Raw genomic sequence first — 23,168 nt, 5'->3', positions numbered from 1 at the left:
CATTATGAGTTTCTAGTGATGTCATTTGGGCTGACAAATGCCCCAGCAGCATTCATAGATTTGATGAACCGGGTGTTCAAACCCTACCCGGATTCCTTTATGGTTGTGTTTATTGACGATATCTTGATCTACTCCCACTGTCAAGAGGAGTATAAGCAGCACCTTCGGATCGTTCTTCAGACTCTGAAAGACAGCCGGTTATATGCTAAGTTCTCAAAATGCGAGTTTTGGTTAAGTTCAGTTGCTTTCTTGGGTCACGTTATATCAGCAGAGGGTATTCAGGTTGATCCTAAGAAGATTGAGGCAGTTTAGAACTGGCCTAGACCCACATCAGCTACAGAGATCCGTAGTTTCCTAGGTTTGGCGGGCTATTACCGTCGATTTATGGAGGGGTTTTCATCAATAGCAGACCCGTTGACCAGATTGACCCAGAAGGGTGCCTCGTTCAGGTGGTCAGACGAGTGTGAAGCGACCTTTCAGAAGCTCAAGACTGCTTTGAATGCGACACCAGTATTGGTGTTACCCACAGGTTTAGGATCTTATATAGTATACTATAATGCATCCCGTATTGGTCTGCGTGCGGTATTGATGCAGGGTGGCAAGGTTATTGCATATGCTTCACGGCAGCTGAAGGTTCACGAGAAGAATTACCCTGTTCATGATCTAGAGCTGGCAGCCATTGTTCATGCGCTGAAGATTTGGAGGCACTATCTTTACGGCGTGCCATGTGAGGTATTCACTGATCATCGGAGCTTGCAGTATTTGTTCAAGCAGAAGGAATTCAATTTGAGGCAGAGGAGGTGGCTGGAGCTATTAAAAGACTATAATATCACCATATTGTATCATCCTGGGAAGGCCAACGTGGTGGCCGACGCTTTGAGTAGGAAGTCAGTCAGTATAGGTAGCCTTGCATATATTCTAGTTGGGGAGAGACCACTTGCATTGGATGTTCAAGCCCTGGCCAACCAGTTCATGAGGTTAGATATTTCTAAGCCCAGTCGTGTTCTAGCTTGTACAGTTGTTCGGTCTTCTTTGTTTGAGCGCATCAGAGATCGGCAGGATGACGATTCTTATTTACTTGTCCTTAGAGACACAGTGCGGCACGGGGGTGCCAAGCAGGTTACTGTTGGAGATGACAGAGTTTTGAGGATGCAGGGTCGTATTTGTGTTCCTAATGTGGATGGACTTCGTGAGTTGATCCTTGAGGAATCCCACAATTCTCGGTATTCTATTCATCCAGGCACCGCCAAGATGTATCAGGACTTGAGGCAACATTATTGGTGGAGGCGAATGAAGAAGGACATAGTTGCCTATGTAACTCGGTGCCTAAATTGCCAGCAGGTAAAGTGTGAGCATCAGAGACCTGGTGGGTTACTTCAGAGGTTAGATATTCCTGAGTGGAAGTGGGAGCGTATCACTATGGATTTTGTTGTTGGACTCCCACGGACTCAGAGGAAGTTCGATGCAGTTTGGGTTATTGTGGACAGGATGACTAAGTCAGCGCACTTCATTCCTGTGGCAGTTACCTATTCCTCGGAGCGGTTAGCAGATATTTATATTCGAGAGATCGTCCGTCTTCACGGTGTTCCCGTGTCTATCATTTCTGATCGAGGTACGCAGTTTACCTCGCACTTTTGGAGGGCAGTACAGCGTGAGTTGGGTATGCGGGTTGAGTTGAGCACAGTATTCCATCCTCAGACGGACAGGCAGTCCGAGCGTACTATTCAGATCTTGGAGGATATGCTCCGCGCTTATGTTATAGACTTTAGAGGATCGTGGGATCAGTTCTTGCCCCTTACAGAGTTCGCCTACAACAATAGCTACCTGTCGAGCATTTAGATGGCTCCCTATGAGGCATTATATGGTAGGCGGTGTCGGTCGCCAGTTGGGTAGTTCGAGCCGGGAGAGGCTTGGTTATTGGGTACAGATTTAGTTCAGGAGGCCTTAGATAAGGTCAAGATTATTCAGGATCGACTTCGCACAGCTCAGTCCAGGCAAACGAGTTATGCCGACCGTAGAGTTCGTGATGTTGCATTCATGGTCGGAGAGAGAGTGTTGCTTCAGGTATCACCCATGAAGGGTGTAATGAGGTTCGGAAAGAAGGGCAAGTTGAGCCCTAGGTATATCGGACCTTTTGAGATTCTGGAGAGAGTGGGAGAGGTGGCTTACAAGCTTGCGTTGCCACCTAGTTTAGCAGCTGTTCATCCGGTATTCCATATGTCCATGCTTCGAAAGTATCATGGCGATCCGTCCCATGTGTTAGACTTCAGCTTTGTCCAGTTGGACAAGGATTTGACTTACGAGGAGGAGCCGGTGGTAATTCTAGCCCGACAAGTTCGCCAGTTGAGATCAAAGAGTTACCCTTCAGTTCGAGTGCAGTGGAGAGGTTAGCCTATTGAGGCAGCTACTTGGGAGTCCGAGTCCGATATGCGGAGTAGATATCCCCACCTTTTCACCAGCCCAGGTACTTTTCTATGTCCATTCGAGGACGAACGGGTGTTTTAGAGAGGGAGAATGTGATGACCCAAAAGGTCATCTTATGTTTTATAACTCGAATCTGCGCTCTTAAGCCTTAAAAATCTTATTTTTACCCTCCTCAATTTGCATGAGCAGTCCGGGCAGGTTTCCGGAAAGCTTTTATGTTGAAAACTAATAAAAATAAGAATTTTTGCCTTAAAAGTTAATTTTAGTTGACTTCGATCAACAGTTTTGGTAAACGGGACCGGAATCGTGCTTTGATGGTCCCGGTAGGTCCGAATCGAATTATGGGATCTGGGCGTATGCCCGAAATCAAATTTGGAGATCCCTAGCTTGAATTATGAATTTTTGATAAAAATTAAAAGTTTGGAAATTATTTATTTTTAAGAATTGATTGATATTTGGTATTGTTAGTATCGGGTCCGTATTTTGGTTCCGGAGCCCGTACAGGTTCATTATGATATTTAAGACCTGTCTATGAAATTTAGTGAGAAATGGAGTTGATTTGACGTGATTCGGACGTCCAGTGGAGAAGATAGGAATTTTAAAGTGTTCTTGAGAATTTCATTTGATTTGGTGCTAAAATCGTAGTTCTAGGTGTTATTTTGGCGATTTGATCACACGAGCAAGTTCGTATGATATTTTTAGACTTGCGTGCATGTTTGGTTTGGAGTCCCGAGGGCTCGGGTGATATTCGGGCGATGCGCGAGTTGAGTTCAAGCCTCAACAAGGCTGCTGGTGCACCGAATCTGGTGTGCCCACACCTGCGAGCCTTTGGTCGCAGGTGCGAGCGATAGCCCCGCAGGTGCGACCCAGGCTTGGACTTCATTTTTCCGCAGATGCGGACATTTCTCCGCAGGAGCGGGACCGCAGGAGCGGAACCCTATCTGCAGGTGCGGCCCCAGTTGGCCCAGTCCTTTTCCGCAGAAGCACACATCCTGTCCTCACGTGTGGATGCGCAGGTGCGACCAAAGCACCGCAGGGGCGAAGGTCGCTGGGCAGTGAGTTCATTTAATTCGGACTCCAACCATTTTTTTTCTCGTTTTCAAAAGGATAGGAGGCCTAGGGCGATTTTTCAAAGGCATTTTCTTCCCCAAATCATAGGTAAGTGTTCCTTAACTCGTTTCTTTCAATCTTTTACTTCATTTTACTAGAATTCAACCTAAAATCTAGAGTTTTCATGGTAGAATTAGGGTTTAGGGTAGAAACTAGGGATTTCGGGAATTTGGGGATTTAGACCTCGATTTGAGGTCGAATTCCAAAACCAATTACATATTCGGGCTCGGGGGTGAATGGGTAAATGAATTCTGGTCCAAACCTCGGGTTTTGACCAAGCGGGCCCGGGTCGATTTTTGACTTTTTGGAGGAAAATTTGAGAAATCTGTAATTATTAATTTAAGTTGATTCCTTTAGCAATGTTTAATATTATTGAGTCATTTTTGAATAGATACGAGTGATTTGGAGGTGAATCCCAAAGAAAAGGCTGTGATTGAGAATTTAGTGGCCTTCGGAGCGAGGTAAGTGCCGTGTCTAACTTTAGCTTGAGGGAATAGGTATTATGTGTTCATTTGCTACGTGATTGGTTGTTAAATGCGATGTATAGGTGAGGTGACGAACATCTATGCGTCGTTGTTGAGTCATAACATGCGAGTGAAATTCTATTCTTGTCTATTTTGTAGCCTTAAATTCTACTATCCATGCTTAGCGGGTTATTTGAAATGTTGGGTGACTCATATTTGGTTTCACTGAGATTTGGTAATTTTCGAATATTGATTCGAGGTTGAGATTACATTGTGCTATTGATTATGGGGAAAATACTGGTTTCCTTATGATACTCTTATCTATCCGTTATTGATTCTGTGATTTGTGAGGAGGAGTGTAAAGCACGAAGGGTGATGTCGTGCATGCATTATTTATATTGTGAGGAAGAGTATAAAGCATGAAGGGTGATGTCGTGTATATTATGAGAGGTTTAATGCACGAAGGGTGATGTCGTGCCGTTCTATTTATTTATTTGGCGAGGTTGAGAGTAAAATCACGAAGGGTGATGCCGTGCCGTTCTATTTATTTATTTGGTAAGGTTGAGAGTAAAAGCACGAAGGATGATGTCGTGTCGTTCTATTTATTTATTTGGTGAGGTTAAGAGTAAAAGCACGAAGGGTGATGTCGTGCAGTTTTCCTTTGCTATTTTATTTGCTCAATTTGTTTAAGGATTTTCGGTTTAATTCCGTCTTTTCACTATTCTCACTCTTTATATTGTATTCCCCCACTGTATATCCCCTTCCCGTTATTTCTTTATTTACCGTTGTTGCCACTATCATGATTATACTGTTCAGGTTATATATGGGTGTCTTGTCTTAGCCTCGTCACTACTTCGCCGAGTTTAGGCTCAGGTTGATCGAGATTTGCTACTGGTCCGCTGTCCGGAGACTCAAGGTAGATTTGTCGGCGTTCACAAATCTTGAAGTCCCCGTCTATCTTTTATTTCCTACTGTTTTCTTTCATTCAAATAGTTATATTTCTTTGAGACTATTACTTGTAGTAAATTCTAGAATGCTCGTGAATTGTGACTCCTGATCCGGGTGGTAGTAATTAATGCAGTTTTATGATATTCCGCACGTATTATATTTCATCTTAGTTAATTATTGTTAATTACTGAATGGAAATAAGGAATTGGTTCAATAATTATCTAACGTTGGCTTGCCTAGCAAGTGAAATGTTAGGCGCCATCACGGTCCGGTCGGTGAGAAATTTCGGGTCGTGACAAATAGTTTCCTAAAACTAATTTCCTTAATCACAAATGTAGTAATTTCTCAAAAGTACTATAATTATTTGATTGTCATGATTCCGGATTCGCTTGCGAGGTGCGATTATGATAAGTTAATTAATTTCATTTTCGATCACCCATTCCTTTGCGTAGCGTGGTCATGACAACGTAATATTCTCCAAATCACTCTTTAGTAATTCTAGCAATCACGCAATAAAAGCGAACATAGGAAAAATTTGAAAATCATATAAAATACAGTTTGTCCAAAATTAATTTAAGCCAAGTATAAGTCAATAAAAGTGACCGTGCTAGAACCACGGGACTCGGGGAATGCCTTACACCTTTTCTCCCGTCAACAGAATTCCTTATCCGGACTTTATTTTTACAGACCAATAATAATAGAGTCAAACCTTCCTTTGACTAGGGATTCAAATAAAAGGTGACTTGGGACACCGAAAAATTATTTCCAAGTGGCGACTCTATAAATAAAATAATCCCTACTCAAGCTTGTCACTTTAATTGGAAAAACTCTTTAACCCATAATCTATAACATACATTATCTTTTGGGGTAAAAAGGGGTGTGACAAGGGTGAATTTAGTAAATGAGAAATTTAACATGACAAAACAATGTCATATTTAATGGACATAAGAACCTAAGAGCACTAAACGGTCAAATTTTCACAAATAAGTCTGAGCACGTAATCGTCACCTCGCGTACTCGGCCTTCACATGACACAATTAGCACAAAAGAATCGAATCCTTTGTGGTAGTTCCCCCACACAAAGTTAGTCAAGATACTTACCTCAAAGAAGTTAGACCGATACTCTAAAATGACCTTCTCGAGTGAAACAACCTACTGACGGCTCAAATCTAGTCAAAATAATTTCAAATCATAAATAAAAATCATAGGAAACAATTTTGGATAATAAAGCTTCAATCTTTAACAAGAACTAAAAAGTCAACCCTCGAGCCTACACCTCAGAACCCGATAAAATTTGCAAAACCTGAACACCCATTCCGATACGAGTTCAACCATACCAAAATTACTAAATTTCGATACCGTCCTTCAAATCGACATTTTATATTTTAAAAGATTTTTACAAAAAAAATTCATTTTCCTTAACTCAAACCACTAGTTTAATGATAAAATAAAGATAGAATCATGAAACATACTGAATTCCGGGTGAATAACACTTACCCCAATGATTTTCTTGAAAAACCCACGAAGAATCGCTCAAATACGAGGTCTACAACTCAATATATGGTGAAAAAGGCTAACCCTCGAATTAGAGTACTTTTTATATTCTGCTGAGCGATTTACAGATCGCAATCGCGGAAAAGCAATTGCGATCGCGAAGAAGGAATGACTACTGGCCCAAAAATTACTACGCTATTGCGAACAAAAGCATGCGATCGCGAAGAAGGGAACAATTGCTGCCCTAAGAAATGCATTACGCGATCGCGAACGAGTACATGCGATCGCGAAGGAGAAACTAAACCAGCTGCTAGGGCTGTGCTACGCGAACGCAGAACTGCCAATGCGAACGTGAAGAAACAAAACTCACATTTAAGCGATCGTGGACCACACATTGCGAACGCGAAGAAGGAAAATAGTCAGGCATCAAATTGGCCTACGCGAAGGTGGAATAAACTTTGCGATCGCGTAGAAGGGGACACCAGATATCAAAACAGCTATCCAAACATATAAGAAAACGGTCTGTAGCCCATCCGAAACATGACCGAGGCCCCCGGGACCCCATCGAAACATACACAGGTTCCATAACATACCTCGGACCCGCTCGAGGTCTCAAATCACATCAAATAATGTCAAAACTATGAATCGCACCACGAATCAAACTTATGAACTTTCAAATCTTCCAACTTCCAAAACCCGTGCCGTAACATATCAAATCAACCCGAAATGACGTCAAATTTTGCATGCAAGTTCCAAATGACATAACGAAGCTGCTCGGGACCTTAAGTCGCAGAACAAAACGTTAATTCTCGAAACGACAAGTCGGGTCGTTACACCTGGCAGCGTATGAAGATATTGGTAGTGAAAATAAGGAGGGGAAGGAAGATGAAACTATTCGCTTGTATGCTATAATTGAATCTGAAGATTCCAATAAGCCTGAACCTCTTGTACAACTAGGAATGCATATTAGGAGACCCCCTCTTTTTTATGGACATCACTTTGATGAATGGAAGATGCGCATTGAAGTATTCCTCCAAGCCACTGATTATGAGTTGTGAGAAATTATCAATCATGGTCCAATCATACCTATGAAAGTGTATATCAATGGAGACAAGAGCATGAAAAGAGAGGAAGAATATGATGTTGAGAATCACCAAATCATTCAGAAAAATACCAAAGCAAAGGACATCCTCTACAGGATCCTTCCATGGAATGTTCTCTACATGGTGTCCTTCTGCTCCTCTGCCAACAACATATGGAGTACCTTGGAGGGTGAATATGAAAATGAAAATATTGAGTTAGCACTAATGACAATTGAAGAGAACAACTTAGAAGAGGAAGTGATAAGGATGATGGTCATGAGTAATTCAGAGGCTGAAGATTATTCAAGTCAGGTAAGTATCTTTAATATGAAAGAGAATATCCATACTATGTCTAACAAACAACTAATGGCCATAATAGTAACTATGATGAGTGAAGTTGACAGGTTAAGTGCTGAAAATTATCAGTTAGTAAGTAATTTTTCTTGTGTCAAACTTGATTTCAAAAAACTTGAAACAAACAAAATTAACCTTGATAAACAGATTAAGAGTCTTAAAGGTTCTTAAATTTACAACACTGAATCAGCAACAAGCTTTTAAAAATAGAAAGGGAATAATCAATGATTTTCAAAGTAACCTTGAAAAGAATTAAGCAAGCTTAAGGATAGTCTATACGATACCGATATCAGGAATAAGACTCTTCAAGAGAATCTTGAAAAGGTAATGTATGAGCTATCTAGAATAAGTAAGTGGCATAAATCATCTGATGCATTGAAATTGCTAAATGAAAATTGCAGCATAAATAAGTCAACAATTGGCTACAAGAAACCTGTACCAAGATTTGATCCTAAGTATATTGGAATCTATGACAATAAAATATGCACTCATTATGAAAAAGTTGGATATTTTAGAGATAGTTGCCCTCCTTTAATTCGTGCTCAGTTTAAGAATACCTTTAGCTCACCTAAGCAAATGGTAGTGAAAGATAAAACAAAAATCACTTCCTTTGTTCAGCCTAATGGATTAAGGTTAACAAGAATGTGACATCCAATGTCCTACTTTTCTTGGCAAAAAGAGACTTGATTTATCATTTTCCATAAAAAGGAACCCAAGCTTGTGTGGGTTCCTAAAGCTAACTTGTGATTTTTGTTGCAGGCCAAAGTGATAGGAAGCTCAAGATTGATATCTAGAAAGAAGAATTTCCTCTCACTAATAGCTATCCAAGGAGGGAATGTGTCCTTTGAAAATAGAAAAAAAGAACAAATAACTGGAATTGATAAAGTTGGTAAATCACTCTCTCATGTTATAGAGGATGTGTACTATGTGGTTGGACTCAAGCATAATCTCCTTAGCATATCCCAAATGTGTGATAAAGATAATGAGGTAAAGTTCAATTCAACAATATGCACTGTCATAAAACTGGATACAAAATTTAACTAAAGCGGGACTAACACTGTAGTCTGACCATAGAATAAACAAATAAAACTTATGTTTTCAATAAAAGTACTTTGTAAGTTCTGAATTTGGATCCAAAAATTCTTATTTGTCAAACTACTAAACCAAAAAATATTATGTTTATTACATATACATTTAAACTTTGGTAAGTAGTTCCACTTTCCGAGATTAGAATATGTAAAATATATTTTGGCTAGGTGCTGTAAATATTATTGGTCGAGCGGTTATATGTGTAACTTTCCCATATCAGAATAGGATGAATTACACAAATAACTCTCAAATTGGATAGTATTGAATTTTTATTTTTGTTTGCCCCATGGCTTGGCAGAACGTCAATTTACAAGCATCGACCGATGTGCAATATTTTTAACTATTGACTTTGAAATTCTGCAATATTATTGGCCGAATAATCAAAAGTTAAAGACCACCCCAAAAATATCTCAAATTTCTGCAATTTTTTAGGGAAACTACAAACAGTGGCGGATCCAAGTGGTTGCTAGCGGGTTCAACTGAACTCACTTCACAAAAAAATAATATTGTGTATATGCATAAATTAGGATTAACGTTGTGTAAATTTTGCATAAATATTTTATTTGAACCCACTAGACAACTACTATTTTACCACTAAATTTATATACTTCTAAGATTGAACTCGCTTGCACAAACTCCTGGGTCCGCCACTGATTACCAATTATGTCAGCACATAGTAAGTTAAGGCAAAAATTATCAAATTCATAAAATATTACCAATATTAGCCAACTAGCTATTTATAACAAAAAAAATTAAATTTTTGCTTTCTTTTGAGTAGGTTATGTTGGAATACATTGGATACATCTTAAGAAGTTTAAATATCAGTTTTGGGATGATTTGATAGAGTTTTGAGGTGGTTAGAATTAATAATTCAAAGTAGAAGATAAACATGGAAAAATGATATGTGTATCATACTGTGTGTCATTTGTGTATCACATATGTATCATATTTGTATCAAATGTGTATCACACATATATATCTTGTATACATGTGTGTAAGATAAATGCGAGATATATGTTTGATACATGTGCCACATAAGAATTTTTTGAACTTGATTTTAACTACGAATTTTGATTCCAAATCCGTCCAAATCACCTCCAATCTTCCTCAAATTTTGTATATTGATTCATCTATAGGTTTTCAATGAATTTCAACCATACCCATGAAAAGGGGTCTATTGTTTCTTAGGCTTTTAGAATTTTGTATTTATTTTGTTTTAATTTTTTTGTATTTCATCACCTTGTTTGCTACCTCGTTCATAAAATTTCCTTTCTGTCTTGCATCTAATGTTGCTGATCAAGCTTAAAAATATGGAAGGAGATCTTTGCTTGTGATTCTTAGAAAGAAAGAATCTATAATTATTTGGGTTTTTAATTTTTGTATATGCATGGCTAGTTTTGGTAAATTTATAATTAATGGCTAGAGATTAATAAGTTAGGACTTATTTTGGACATAACCGTAAGATTCCCTTATTATTTATTAGAATGCCATCTCCGATTCCTTCAGTCCATGGAAAAGCAACTTCATTTCAAATCAAAATATAAGATATACGCAGACCAAACAAAAATCAAACTCACTTCTACAGTATACATTTTAAATATTTCACCTTGACCTTATTTTTCCTTTTAGTCTTTCTTAAATCTTCACATACTTTTTTCTCCCATTTATTATGTTTATAAAATAAAAATTCCTTTTGGTTTCATGCTATCCTTTAGTGTTTATAAATGTTATTTACTTCTTGTTCTTATTTTTTTAAAACTTTTTAATATTGCAAAATATGCAATTTCAGTTATAGAATGGTCTAGTAATAACATGTAATTCCTCAATATGATGCGAAAAGGTGGATTACATCCTTGGGAGGATTCTAGTAAATCATCTTGTTTATTAAAAGGATTAATATTTACCTCCATAATAATGTAAAAGTAAAACACTTGCTTGTTTCACAAACTCGTCTTGATTTCTAAATTAAATTGGTGAGTTTAACTTATATACATTGATAATATAAAAAGAAATTATTATTATGTCATATTTATCTGTTGTAACGGGTAATATATCTTATTTTAATAAATATAAATCTTACTGGAGGATTACATATAGATATTTTTTGAATATCTCTATGATGTCGATTTTAAACTCTAGACATGATGATTGATATAGTAATTTTCTTAATATACTAGTGAAGTAAATTGATAGAGATGGAAAGAAGGAAGAAAACGAGGAGAATCATTAATTATTGGTGTGATAGAACTGGACGTCCATATTGATCTTCTACAAACTCAATCCATTTGAAAATTCGATGTTGACAACTCAACTACCAATTAAAACCAATCTCTTTCGATGGCTTGGAAATGTTTAGTTTGCATGTAGCAGGATAGTGCCACAATGATTTAATTAAGAAAACATAGAAAACCAAAAGGAAAAGGACAATATACTCTTATTTTAGCAAAAATAACCTCTATCACATTTCACTTTCTATAAAAGTAGTTCACACTAAAAGCCCAAAAGAAAATAATGAAGAAAAGATCATAATTGGGGAGAAATTTTAAAATAGCCAGATTTACAAGTGATAATTGAAATATAGTCACAGTTTCAAAAGTAATCGAAATTTAGCCACTTTTTATATAAAGATAAATCTGAACGAAAACACTGTTCAATATTCGGAAAATATTCCAGCATAATATACTGGAGTTCCAGTATAATATACCGGTCCAGTTTAATATGCTGGAAGTTCATACGCAGGTGCTCCAATCTCCAATATATTGTGCTGGAATTTTTCGCGTGTTGGAGTTCCAGCATAATATGCTGGAAGTTTATACACAGGTGTACAAATCTCCTGTATATTATAATGGACCGGTCCGTATTGCAGCAAAATAGTAGCTATTTTTCAATGACTTTGCAAACGCTCTTTATTTTTGAATTATCAGTCCGAAAACTGGCTAGCCCGTGCTATTTTTACTCATAATTGAGTGGTAATTAAGAAACAAAATGGAAAAGTTTTGGGCCTAGATGGTTTTAAAACCCAACAAATGACGCTGGATAGAATTTTTTAAATTGTTGTTTATATTTTGATCCTGTTAAGAAATATTTTCGAAAAATAGCCCGGCGCCAATTTTAAAGCACACGGGGCAAGATTTTGCTTGATCACCAGAATTTTAAAATATGCTAGGCAGAATTTTAAACTACACATCAATTATGTGGTGTGGAATCTATTTTTCAAGATTAAAAAAGGTACGACATTACAGTAAAATGTTTCGTACTTTTAATATAATATACATAGATATTATATATGCCTAGGCAGAGATTACGCATATCTCTACCCGTATAATAATAGAAATCAAAGGACAAATACATAATTTTAGAAAAGGTGACGTGGCATCTAACCTCATTTTATTAAACTGATAATATCCTACCCATTCACCAAGATAAGGGAATGTTTAGTGGAAAAAGCGCACTCTACCATCTGTCATTTTCTATTACATCTGAAATCAAGATTAAATTTATTACTCTCTCTTTTCAAATTTAAATGATACATCGATCATTAACTAAACTTTGAAACTAAATTAAATTAGTTTAATTTAGTATTTAAAATTAAAATTTAGATATATAAAAATTATACGAAAAGTACTATAAGTTATATTTTTTCTTATGTCAATATGATAATAAAATATATTTTAAAATGTTGATCAAACTTCATGCTGCTTGATTTTCGATAAGCGAAATATGTCATTTAAATTGAAACGGCATAAGTAGGACTTTATGGCGACGACAAACGAGCACACACCCTCGCATCTTTGTAAATTTTGCCTGGCCGACAGAAGTAACCCTTTTGGGGGGCACAATGAATATCTTCAGAGCAAATGCATAGCCCTTCTAGAGCACACCCCTCTTTAACTATGGTCAACCCATCTTTTAACCCTAAAACTTGATCTGTCCATTCACTTGAAAATAACCCTAATTTGTCATACCTTTGTTTCACTTTCAAGAATTTGTCAGCATTTCTATACTTTTTGATTGCCCCAATAAATGCCACATTCCTGTTCTTTCCCCAATGTGGTAAGGCCCCATATTTGAAGAATGCAAGTTGCTCAACCTCTTCAAGAAAATCTTCAAAGAGTCTAGGGGACATTGGGTCTTTGCTTCTATAATATGTGATGTCAAAATCCAAAGCATCTTCTTGTTCACCCAAGTAAGCATTTGAAGTTGTAAGGTACCTCATTAGGATGCCATTGTACAAATCTAAGACACATAGTGCCTTAGGCTCCAAAGCAACTAGCTTTTGCACATCTTGAATGAAGCCTTTGACTTTGGATAAGTTAATACTAAATGTTGTTTGGTGAAAGAAGAGACCTTTAACTCTAGAGTCCCAAGGGCATGCTGTGATTCTTGCATCTTCAAGGCTATTTAGGCATGTTCCTGATGCTTGGACTCGGTTGTGAAATCCAACCACTGGGTAGCCAGTAAAGGCAAAACCTGAGACAAATGCGAGTTATTAATTAAAGTTTTTTGATTAATATATATATATTCACAAGGATACGTTCAAAAGAAAAAACTCTTCCTCGAAAAATATAATTAAAGAGATTGATATTACTAATAAGTAAAGACTTGGACCAAACACTTATAATATAATCTAGTCAAAATTTATAATAAGAAATCCTTTACATGTCAAGTACTGCTTGGAGAGTGAAAAGATTGTCCACATGCTATAAAGAGCATAAATCAAATTTACTCAGTATATTAAAGAAATGTACAAATCCTTTTCTCCTGTTTGTTTCCAAAATTTTGATGATTTGACTTTGTGTCCTATTATAGCAACATTAGATTGTACTCTAGGGCTTAGAATAATGTACACCCACTACGGTTGTACAAAACATATTGGGGCCCGATCTGATGAAATATTCATAAAATATCATGTGACAGATAGTTATTTTTGTTTTGTTTTCAAGTTTAGAATTTAAAGCATGGAAGTAAATTCTTCCTATATGAACAACACGATACTGAAAATAACAAATACTTCATGGTTATGAAAAAGATAATTGTATGATAGTGAAAAGTTATGAATATAGTAGGATACGTAAAAGAAAAGATTAAGAAAATGGAAAAACGCATATTCAAAAAAGTCATATTTTTAAAAGAAGTAACCATTGTTTGTCAACCCGTAAGCACCAATCTTCAATGTGGAAGTTGTTAGTTTGGCACTTGTGCATTTTCCACCACTATCGTTTCTTGATTCTTGATTTTCCTCTGAAAAACAAAGAAACTTGTAATTAAGTCATGGCCAAGTATCTAAAACCAGTTTTGACATGTTCCAAATTATACGGAACTCTCTAATATCAACATATTCAAAAGGTGAATATTGTTTATGCTCTACAACAACTATTCATGCAATTAGCTATCAAATTTTGAGCCAATTAATTACCTGAGCTTCTTAAAATGGCGAGAACCAACGAGGCTGTAGAGCGAAATCCGAGGAAGTCATTAAGTCCATTGCCGGGAGTATTGGCAGGAACTCGATCATCAATCCTATAAACCACCTTGCGCTGACTAGGATACCATGTAAAATCTGCAAATTCATGTTTTCTACCAAAGACAACTGTCTCGTCCCCCAACTCTGAGTCATTCCTTTCAGAAAGCGTAATTGAACGTTTGAATACTGGTTCTACTTTCAGTGTGACCTGGAATTAAATTTTTTTGTTGGGTTGTTGCTATGTTTACTTTATCGATAGAAAAGAAAAGTGCTAATAGTAATAAAAAATTGAACACATTAATTCCTACTTGGTTAGATTAACTGAATCATTTTATTTGGATTTCAGAATGACTCAAGTTGAACGACTATTCGTTTCATCGAACGCGAAAAAATTGGAAGGAGAATTAATGGTGCTTATTATTTAGTGTTAATGAGACCTATCCGTACATCATGAATTTTAACGTCAAAAGTTGTTTGTGGTATATTACATGTGAAATTGTTGAGTTTTCTGAAAACAAACCATTCAAAATACCAGTATTTTCTGGTTCTTTAATTTTTTTTGGATAATATTCTCTACTTTACCAAAAGAAAAAAACAAAAAGAAAATACTGGCAAAAGCCAATCAGGAAATACCAACGCATTGTTTGGAGAGAACAAAAATGAATCGCATGTTAATACTACTATATTTGCATATTTTCTTTAATTTTATTTGTCCATTATCTCTGGCATACAATTCTTCATTCGTCGAAGGCTTACGGCTCTAATAATGATGCGTGGACTTTTTATCACCAAATATCAGAAGAACTTGTATGTACAGGTGTGACACAATTTGGATGGGTACAGGTTAAGAAATAAATGATTTTTTTCAAGTTTATGGCGTAAAACATGGTATAATATTTATATGGTTATAAAACTTTTGAAATTTATGGTTTATAAGACATCGATATTATACCTAATAAAGAGCTTTATAAGGCATCGATTTGTGATTACCATCCACTAGTAATTTTGTGAACTTGTATCATGCCTTATAAAGCTCTTCATTTTCCTCTCCCAATTTCGATGTGGGATTCGCCTAAGGTGACATGTGCATCCCTTCTCCAGAAGCTTGCTAGCCTAGAAGCATGTTAGTCTTGCTTGACCAGCTCTCATCGGCCCACCCTCTGTCATGAGCGTGACATTCACCCCCTCCAGGACTCAGCGTCCTCGTTGAGGTTTGCCCCACCATTATACTGAGAGATTATGCTGTGATATCATATTTGTCACTATCCAAGATTATGACACGTATTGTCCGCTTTGGGCCTAGGCCCGCACGAATTTGTCTTCTTGGGCTACACCACCTCGAGCCCCAAAAAATGCAGATTCTATGTGAACTTGTATCATGCCTTATAAACCTCTTCACTTTCCTCTCCCATTTCGATGTGGGATTCGCCTAATGTGACATGTGCACCCATTTATCAGAAGCTTGTCAACCTAGAAGTCTACCATACATGCTTGACCCGCCCTCCGTCATGGGCGTCACATACAATTCATTGGATAGATTATAACCGGAACATGTAATAAAGTATTATTGTTTATAAATTTGTTGATGAAAAAAATACACTAGAGCATATTCAAATACTATTCTCGAAATTCTTTAATTTTATGTTCTTATTGATAAAGTTTTAACTATTACATTAGGTAATGCTTCTTCGAATATCGCTGCCGCAAATAACTTAAAAGTTAGAATTTTCTCATTTTATGACTCAAATTTTCATGTTATATCTTTAATTTTGCTGTAAAAGATGATATTGATTTATTTTTTGCTTTTTGTGCTAAAATATAATATGCTTGTTCTTATATTTTTTGTGCTAATAAAGCGAGTAGAATTCGTGAATTTAAAGAGAGATATGCATATGCTGAACTTCCATACAAAAGTTCCAAAAGAAATTTGTCATGCTAAAAGTTATTTATGTCTATCGATTGTCTATATAAATGGTATTTAGTGCAGATAATACTAACCATGTTAATCAAATTATCGAGTCAGATTAGGATGATATGCAAAAGCTTACTAAATAATATATATATATATCCTACTATTACACAAATATTATAGTATATTTGTGAAATTTTAGTTATATTTCCTAGGTCTAAAACAAATAGAGGCATGCACTAGCCGTTGAAATAATTTTGAAATTTAAAAAGTATTCTTTTTCTATTATCACCGTTTATTTAATTTCTAATATACTTAACCCATCTTTAAAATTATAAGGTGCAAAAAGACTTGTTTATAAAATTAATGAGAATTTAAATTTTCAAAAATTGAACGGCCAACTGTCGAAAATTGCTAAAATAGCATATATATTTATGCCAAGCTAATGTTTGATAAGTAAAAAAATATGGCAACTTCAGAATTTAATATGTCTTGATTCAAGTGGTACTTAAAAATGAGTTTGATGCTTATCTTAATCAGGTATTGGAATCTATCAAAGACGGATAAGGCAAAGAGCAACTTTTAACATAGTGAGAGTGCGGAAAGATTTTAAATCAGAGATCTCAGACATTCATTAGCGGAGGACAACATAGACATTTTTATCTTATTTAGAGATTGGATCAATGTAAAAAGAAGAAAATTTGGCCAACCAAAATTAACCACTCAAGAAGAAGAAGAACACGGTAAGATACTCAGCATGGAAGCGATGACAACATGAAACTCATGAAATATCATGCGTCATTACCAATTCTAAAGGAGCTTCCTGTGGAAATTATACGAAAATCAGAAAGAAGTTTTATATGAGAGTACATATATTAGTATGATAATTTATAGTTAGCTACTTAGAGACCTACTTCAAATAGAACCCTTCCTAGAAGGTGGTTCTGTAGATCAGGGACAAATTTATAACTACAATCATGGGGCACGTGAACCCATGGTCTTTTCGTCAAACTAGGTATTTTATATACGTATTCTCTAGAATTGGTCTAATATTAGTTGTTGGCACCCATGCTCCAAAAAGACCGAATGATGCACTTGGTTGAATGTTAGGTTATTTACCTAGAGGAACAAGGACCAATACCCGATTAATACCTTCTTTTTAATTTTTTTAGTGGTGCACCCATGTTCAAGAAATCTTAGATCCGCCTTTATTGTAGATTAGGTGCTCTTCTTAAGGTGCTTGTATTTGTGTGTGAAATTTCAAATTTCTATAAAATAAATTAAAGGGCTTTAGCCTTGAATTATGTAAGAATTATCTTACTTGATTACTTCATAGTTTTTTTTTTTTATAATTTTTAGTGCTTAAATATTTAAATTAATAAAAGTTAAAAAAAAATCTCACTAAGGGCCCATGACCTGTCCCGACCCGTCCTTTAGTTAGTGGGATGGGACGGCGGGGGGTTCGTCCCGCTAATCCCAACCTAGTAAGGTCCCGCTCCCACTTATCCCGTAAAGGAATCGTCCCATCCCGTTCTGTCCATTCTGTCTAGTCCCCTCCCCTCCTGTTAGACAGCCATACCTGGACCACCGTCACAAACATAGGCTTAACGGCTTAACCACATTTTTATTTTATTATGGAGTATTCTTTTCTTTTTTAAAATGATGATATCTGGATCAACTTGCATGTCTTGATTATTTCATTCGCACGTGCTATTTTCAATAGCACATGTATCAATTAGTTATGCCTATTAATGGTTGGCATACAGAAAGAAATCACCTAGTATATTCTTTTGTTACTATTAAGATTTGATTCATCGTTTTTTGTATTCAATTTATTGATCACTGGATCATAAGTTGTACATATGTTTCCCGTATCACCAAAACTAATGAAATCATTCAGTTACATCTATGCGACCTAAAACTATATCCCAAGTTATATGACATGTACAATTCATCCAGTAACGTTACGTGGTCCAGGACTATATATGTTTCCACATTTTATGGCAAATAATTTGATCCCCACAAAAAGCTCAGCAACTTAACTTAGCTGCTGGGACCATACAAATAGTACCCCCACTGTTTCAAATGTATTTGATGTCTTAAAAAGCAAAAAACATTTAGTATTGATTATTTTTTCAAGTTCAACATTACTGCTCCAGTTAGAAGAGTGTTAATTAAGTAACATGTATAAACGATATTTTTTTAAAATAATTATGATTAATAAATAATTTTATTAAAAGGTGTACAAAAATCGTAAACCACCAACAATATGGACATGAATGGAGTATTTTAAAATCAACATCCTACTTTTAAATATTTTTAAAAAATGTTCAAATCATGGATGAGAACTTTTTTCAGCTTTCAGAAAAATGTGGACAATTTTCAGTTTTCATTATTTCACCCAAAAACTTCCCTTCTTTTCATTGTCGAACAATTGGAAGGTCGTGCGGGAGAGAATGAGAATATTAAGACAATATGAATGACTACTTCTATCCCAATTTATGTGTAGTTCTTTCTCTTTCTCCGTTTCAGTTTAAATAACACTCTTATTAATTTGTTCCAAAATCAACATATTTATTTATTTAGAAATAATTTAACTTTAACCTTTTTATTTTACCATTAACGATAAGCATTTACGTTCACATAAATATCATGACCTCACAAAACTTTTGCCCTTAAGTTTTTAGGACATGTTTTAAAAGTCTTCTTTTTTTTATAGACTTTGTGCCAAGTGAACTATATTATCTAAATTGAAACGGAGGAAAAACTTTTTTTAGTGGGCGTTTGGACATAAGAATTGTAAAATTCCGGAAAAAGTGAAAAATCATTTTCAAGTGAAAATGATATTTGAAAACTAGAGTTGTGTTTGGGTATGAATATAATTTTGGTTTGCTTTTGAAATTTTGTGAGTGATATGAGTAAAAAAGTTTTGACAAACAGTTTTTTAAAATTTTTCAAATTTTCGAAAAATTCCAAAATCTATTTTCAAGTGAAAATTTGAAAATTTGTGGCCAAACACTGATTTCGAAAAAAAGTGAAATATTTTTGAAAAAAGATGAAATTTTTCATATGTCCAAACGGGTTCTTAGTCCGCCCAATAAAGAATGTCATACTTCTCTATTTAAAAATAATTTAACTTTAAATTTTTTATTTTATTTTTAAAAATTTATGATTTACTGTAGACCACAGGTTTCATAAATATTTTTTTTCTTCTGTTAAACTAGAGATTTTAGGCCTTCTTGGCCTTTTACAATGTTGAATTTAAGAAAATGTCTTTTTTTAGATCTCTTATGTGTAAAAGTAAATCTCTCATGTATAAAAAAAAAAATATAAATTTATAAAACTAAAAACAAATTTGTAAAAGGCCAAAAAATGAATTAAACCCTTAATCTACTATGTGCCAAGTCAGATATGTCACATAAATTGAGAGAGTAATTAATGAGACATATATAGAAAGTACCTGTGAAATAACTCCAAGGACACCTAGGGACACTCTAGCTGCATCCAGTTCAGGGTTACCATTTTCCAATGTACGGATTTGAGCATAATTCTGAGCGGCTTCAGCTGGTGTGACAATTCGAAGTTGAAGAATATAATCATGTACTGAACTTCCCAAACCCCAGAGAGAACTTCCATGAGCGCCGGTCCCAATTAGACCACCAATGGTTAAACCCCACCAATAAGGTGCGTAAGGCAAAACCAGCCCAGACTTAGCTGCCTCACTAATCAGCTGTTTTAACGTCACCCCACTCTCAACTGTTATGCTCATGTTTTCTTTATCCACACTTAGTATCTTGTTCAAGAACTTGGTACTTATAAGCAACCCATCTTCGCCGTCTGGACACACCAACTTTGGTATGCTATGAGAAAACCGAGTTGTCACTTTCATTTTTCTCTTTATCATTGTTGCATTTGCCACTACGGCAATGAGCTCTTCTTCTGTTGTAGGGAAAACAGCTTGACCTGCCCTGCAAATGCTCCGATCCGGGAACGCGCCATAGGAGTTTGTAATGGTGCAGTTGAAGTTGTTGTTGGATGTGCATTTTATGGGATCTTCAGGCGGGCTAGATTTGACTAAGTTCAATATCATCAAGAAATAAATGCAGATTAATGTTAAAATTTCCATGGCTGGTATAACCGTACAGATTGCAGACAGAGGATTATATTGCCTAACCAAATATAAATATATGTATTATATATGTAGCTTGTAAGTTGGATTATAAATACGGTAGAGAGAGTATTTTAGAGGCAAAGAAAGGAGCCCACAAAAACATGATGCTATTTAAGACATGGATTTTGACATTCCAACCTTGAGACAGATGGCTACTTTTGTTTTTACCATCATAAGTAAAATAAGAGAATTGTCTGCTAAGTTGTTTGAACACATCATGCTATATATTTGGTAAAATCTTGTAGTACGAGTACTAGCCTTGCACGTGAGACTGGAAAAATAAAATAAAGCAAAATATATAATATTTCTTCTTTCACCCCAATCTCTTCATAGATGAAAACTGAAAAGTATGTATGTTGTGACATGAAAAAAATTAAGAGAAGGCTTCCTCCATTTTGTTTCCTAATTCATATTGCTAAAGTGACATGTCAAAATTAAGAGACGACTTCTTTCATTTTGTTTTTCTTTTTTTAAATTCATGTTGCTAGTGCAAGTATGAGTCATCACTGCACGAGTCGAAAGCATTACTATCTTTGAAGTGAAGAGATATAATAACAGGAAGATAGGATCATAGTATAGAAAACAAATGTCATAGATGTATGTGTTATTTTCGCAAAGACATCAAAAAGTGAGAATTAGAAAAAGATATAAAAATACTAAGTAGACCATATATAGCTTCGTCCTTCAGTATGGAAATGCAAATAATTTCCTTTTAAGCCATGTGACTGTATGTCTGTATCATTGCTTTCAGGACTTTGTCCTCATTTACAGTGGCGGTACCACACCCGCTAGGTTAGTAAAATTATTATATATTTATATAAATATTTTTTTAAATTAGGTTAAATATTTGATCATGTCACCCCCAGTCGTAAACTAGACAAAGGTGTCATGGCTAGTAGACATTTCTGAAATATTTTTTCGTGTTTAAAATTCAAGTTCGAATTTATCTAGAACCTTGTATGACTTTCCCTTTTCGTTGCGCTTTTTATTTTCTTTGTCCCAATTATTTTTCTTTTTGACTACCTCCCAATTTCCTACTTGTCGTTTATTATCCTTTATATTTTTTTCCTCTATTCTATTATTTTATATGTGAGCTTTAGCAAGAACAGTCAAAAAAGAGTCCCAAATTTAAAATTTTCTTAAAATAAGGATTTCCCTTAATTTCAAATCTTTTAGTTTTTTTCTTTCAACACAAAAAAAACGTGGGTCTTGATCGAAAATTTGGATTGAGATCAAATTTAATTTTTATATTTTTTTTTATTATAACATAAAAATTTGTGCTATTTTATTATTCTTAAATATAATTTAAATCTCTTTAATGAATATTTCGTAAGCATTGCCTAGAAAAATATAAGATTTATGATTTTGTTTTTTTGGATCTTGTAGTTTATCTAATTCTGTATTTACTTATGGGGTATAATTTATTTATTGAAATATATTTTGTATTTTTCTTTTTTTGATTGATGAAATTCCCTTATGATGATGTTATTTTACTTATTTATTTTTAGCATACAAAAAAAGATGTAGTTCCCTAGTGAAAATATCGGTTTTACTTGTATTGTTAATAATCAAGGTGTGATTCCTTCTTTAAAATGCTAATTACATTTGCTTCTTGACGCCCTGGATGTAATTTTCATACAAAAATAATAACATACCCATTGAAATCCCATAAGCTATGTCCGGAAAAGAGATGTGTAACTTTCATATTTGTAAATAAAAAAATGCCTATTAAATTGCCTGAATAAATTAAAAAAATGAACCGAACAAACATTTCAAACAAACTCTACATTAGTTATTACAAGGTGTACATTAAAGAAAATTATGGCACCCGCCACTTTCAAATTCTAGATTTGCATTTGCTTATTTATTCATGGTCTGATATTATGACAAAGGTTGAAAGCAGTAAATTATTAACCTTTCACATATTTAAGAATTTTAAATCATATTTATAGTCAAACGAAGTAAATTTCAAATGGAGAATGAAGTTTGTTGAAGCGGTAAAACATGGAGTACTGTACATGGAAAGGTGAATTAATTGAGATAGCTATGGGTAAGTTATACTTTCACACTGGATTTTCAGAAATCCCAAAATTTAATGTCATCAATATGGAGATACGAATAAAATATTTAGGGATGGGAAAGGCATGGGGTTGGTTCTAATTAATTTAGTATATGGGGGTGGCAGTGGCTTTGGCGATGGCAGAAGAAGTCCACCGCATATATAGTTCATATGGTGGAAGTACACTGTTGTGTCATACGCTATTGGAATTTGGTGACTTTTTGACTAGTGCTATTTCATCACTATCTAATGCTAGCTGCACTTACTGAACTATATACAATATTTATGTAATGTTGAAGTTGAGCATTTTCAATTGCTTCCTGTAACTTGAAGGCATCTATAATTTCCAACTTCCATATGTTATTACTTATTTCAAAGAGTTAACTTGTACAGTTTCTCCCAATGTCTAAGCACCTCCGCGTATGAAACACGTAATCACTTTCTAGACTCGAATGGTTAGGAGTCAACCACACTAATTGGTGGTTAAATTGGATTAATGCACGTGGGGGCTAACCCCACCAAACGGAGAGAAATTAAATAATTTGAATTAGAGATAATATCTGAAAGAGTATTTTTCGAATAAATTGAAATCTTTTGTCA

General features: G+C 35.2%; 1 protein-coding gene across 1 annotated transcript; it reads right to left on the bottom strand.

The window, feature by feature from the left end:
• Positions 1–12,539: 12,539 nt before the first annotated feature.
• On the bottom strand, positions 12,540–20,543 carry LOC107803386 (putative L-gulonolactone oxidase 6). Its single transcript, XM_016627087.2, has 4 exons — positions 19,799–20,543; positions 14,382–14,637; positions 14,105–14,206; positions 12,540–13,435 (listed from the first exon to the last, which is right to left on the bottom strand). Exons 1-4 carry the CDS (start codon positions 20,462–20,464, stop codon positions 12,720–12,722), a joined length of 1,740 nt encoding a protein of 579 aa, XP_016482573.1. The 5' UTR covers positions 20,465–20,543; the 3' UTR covers positions 12,540–12,719.
• Between the last annotated feature and the right edge of the window lie 2,625 nt (positions 20,544–23,168).

This window comes from Nicotiana tabacum, chromosome 9, assembly GCF_000715075.1.
Source record: "Nicotiana tabacum cultivar K326 chromosome 9, ASM71507v2, whole genome shotgun sequence".
Classification (NCBI taxonomy): Eukaryota; Viridiplantae; Streptophyta; class Magnoliopsida; order Solanales; family Solanaceae; genus Nicotiana; species Nicotiana tabacum.
This window is presented reverse-complemented; position numbering and strand designations above follow the sequence as displayed.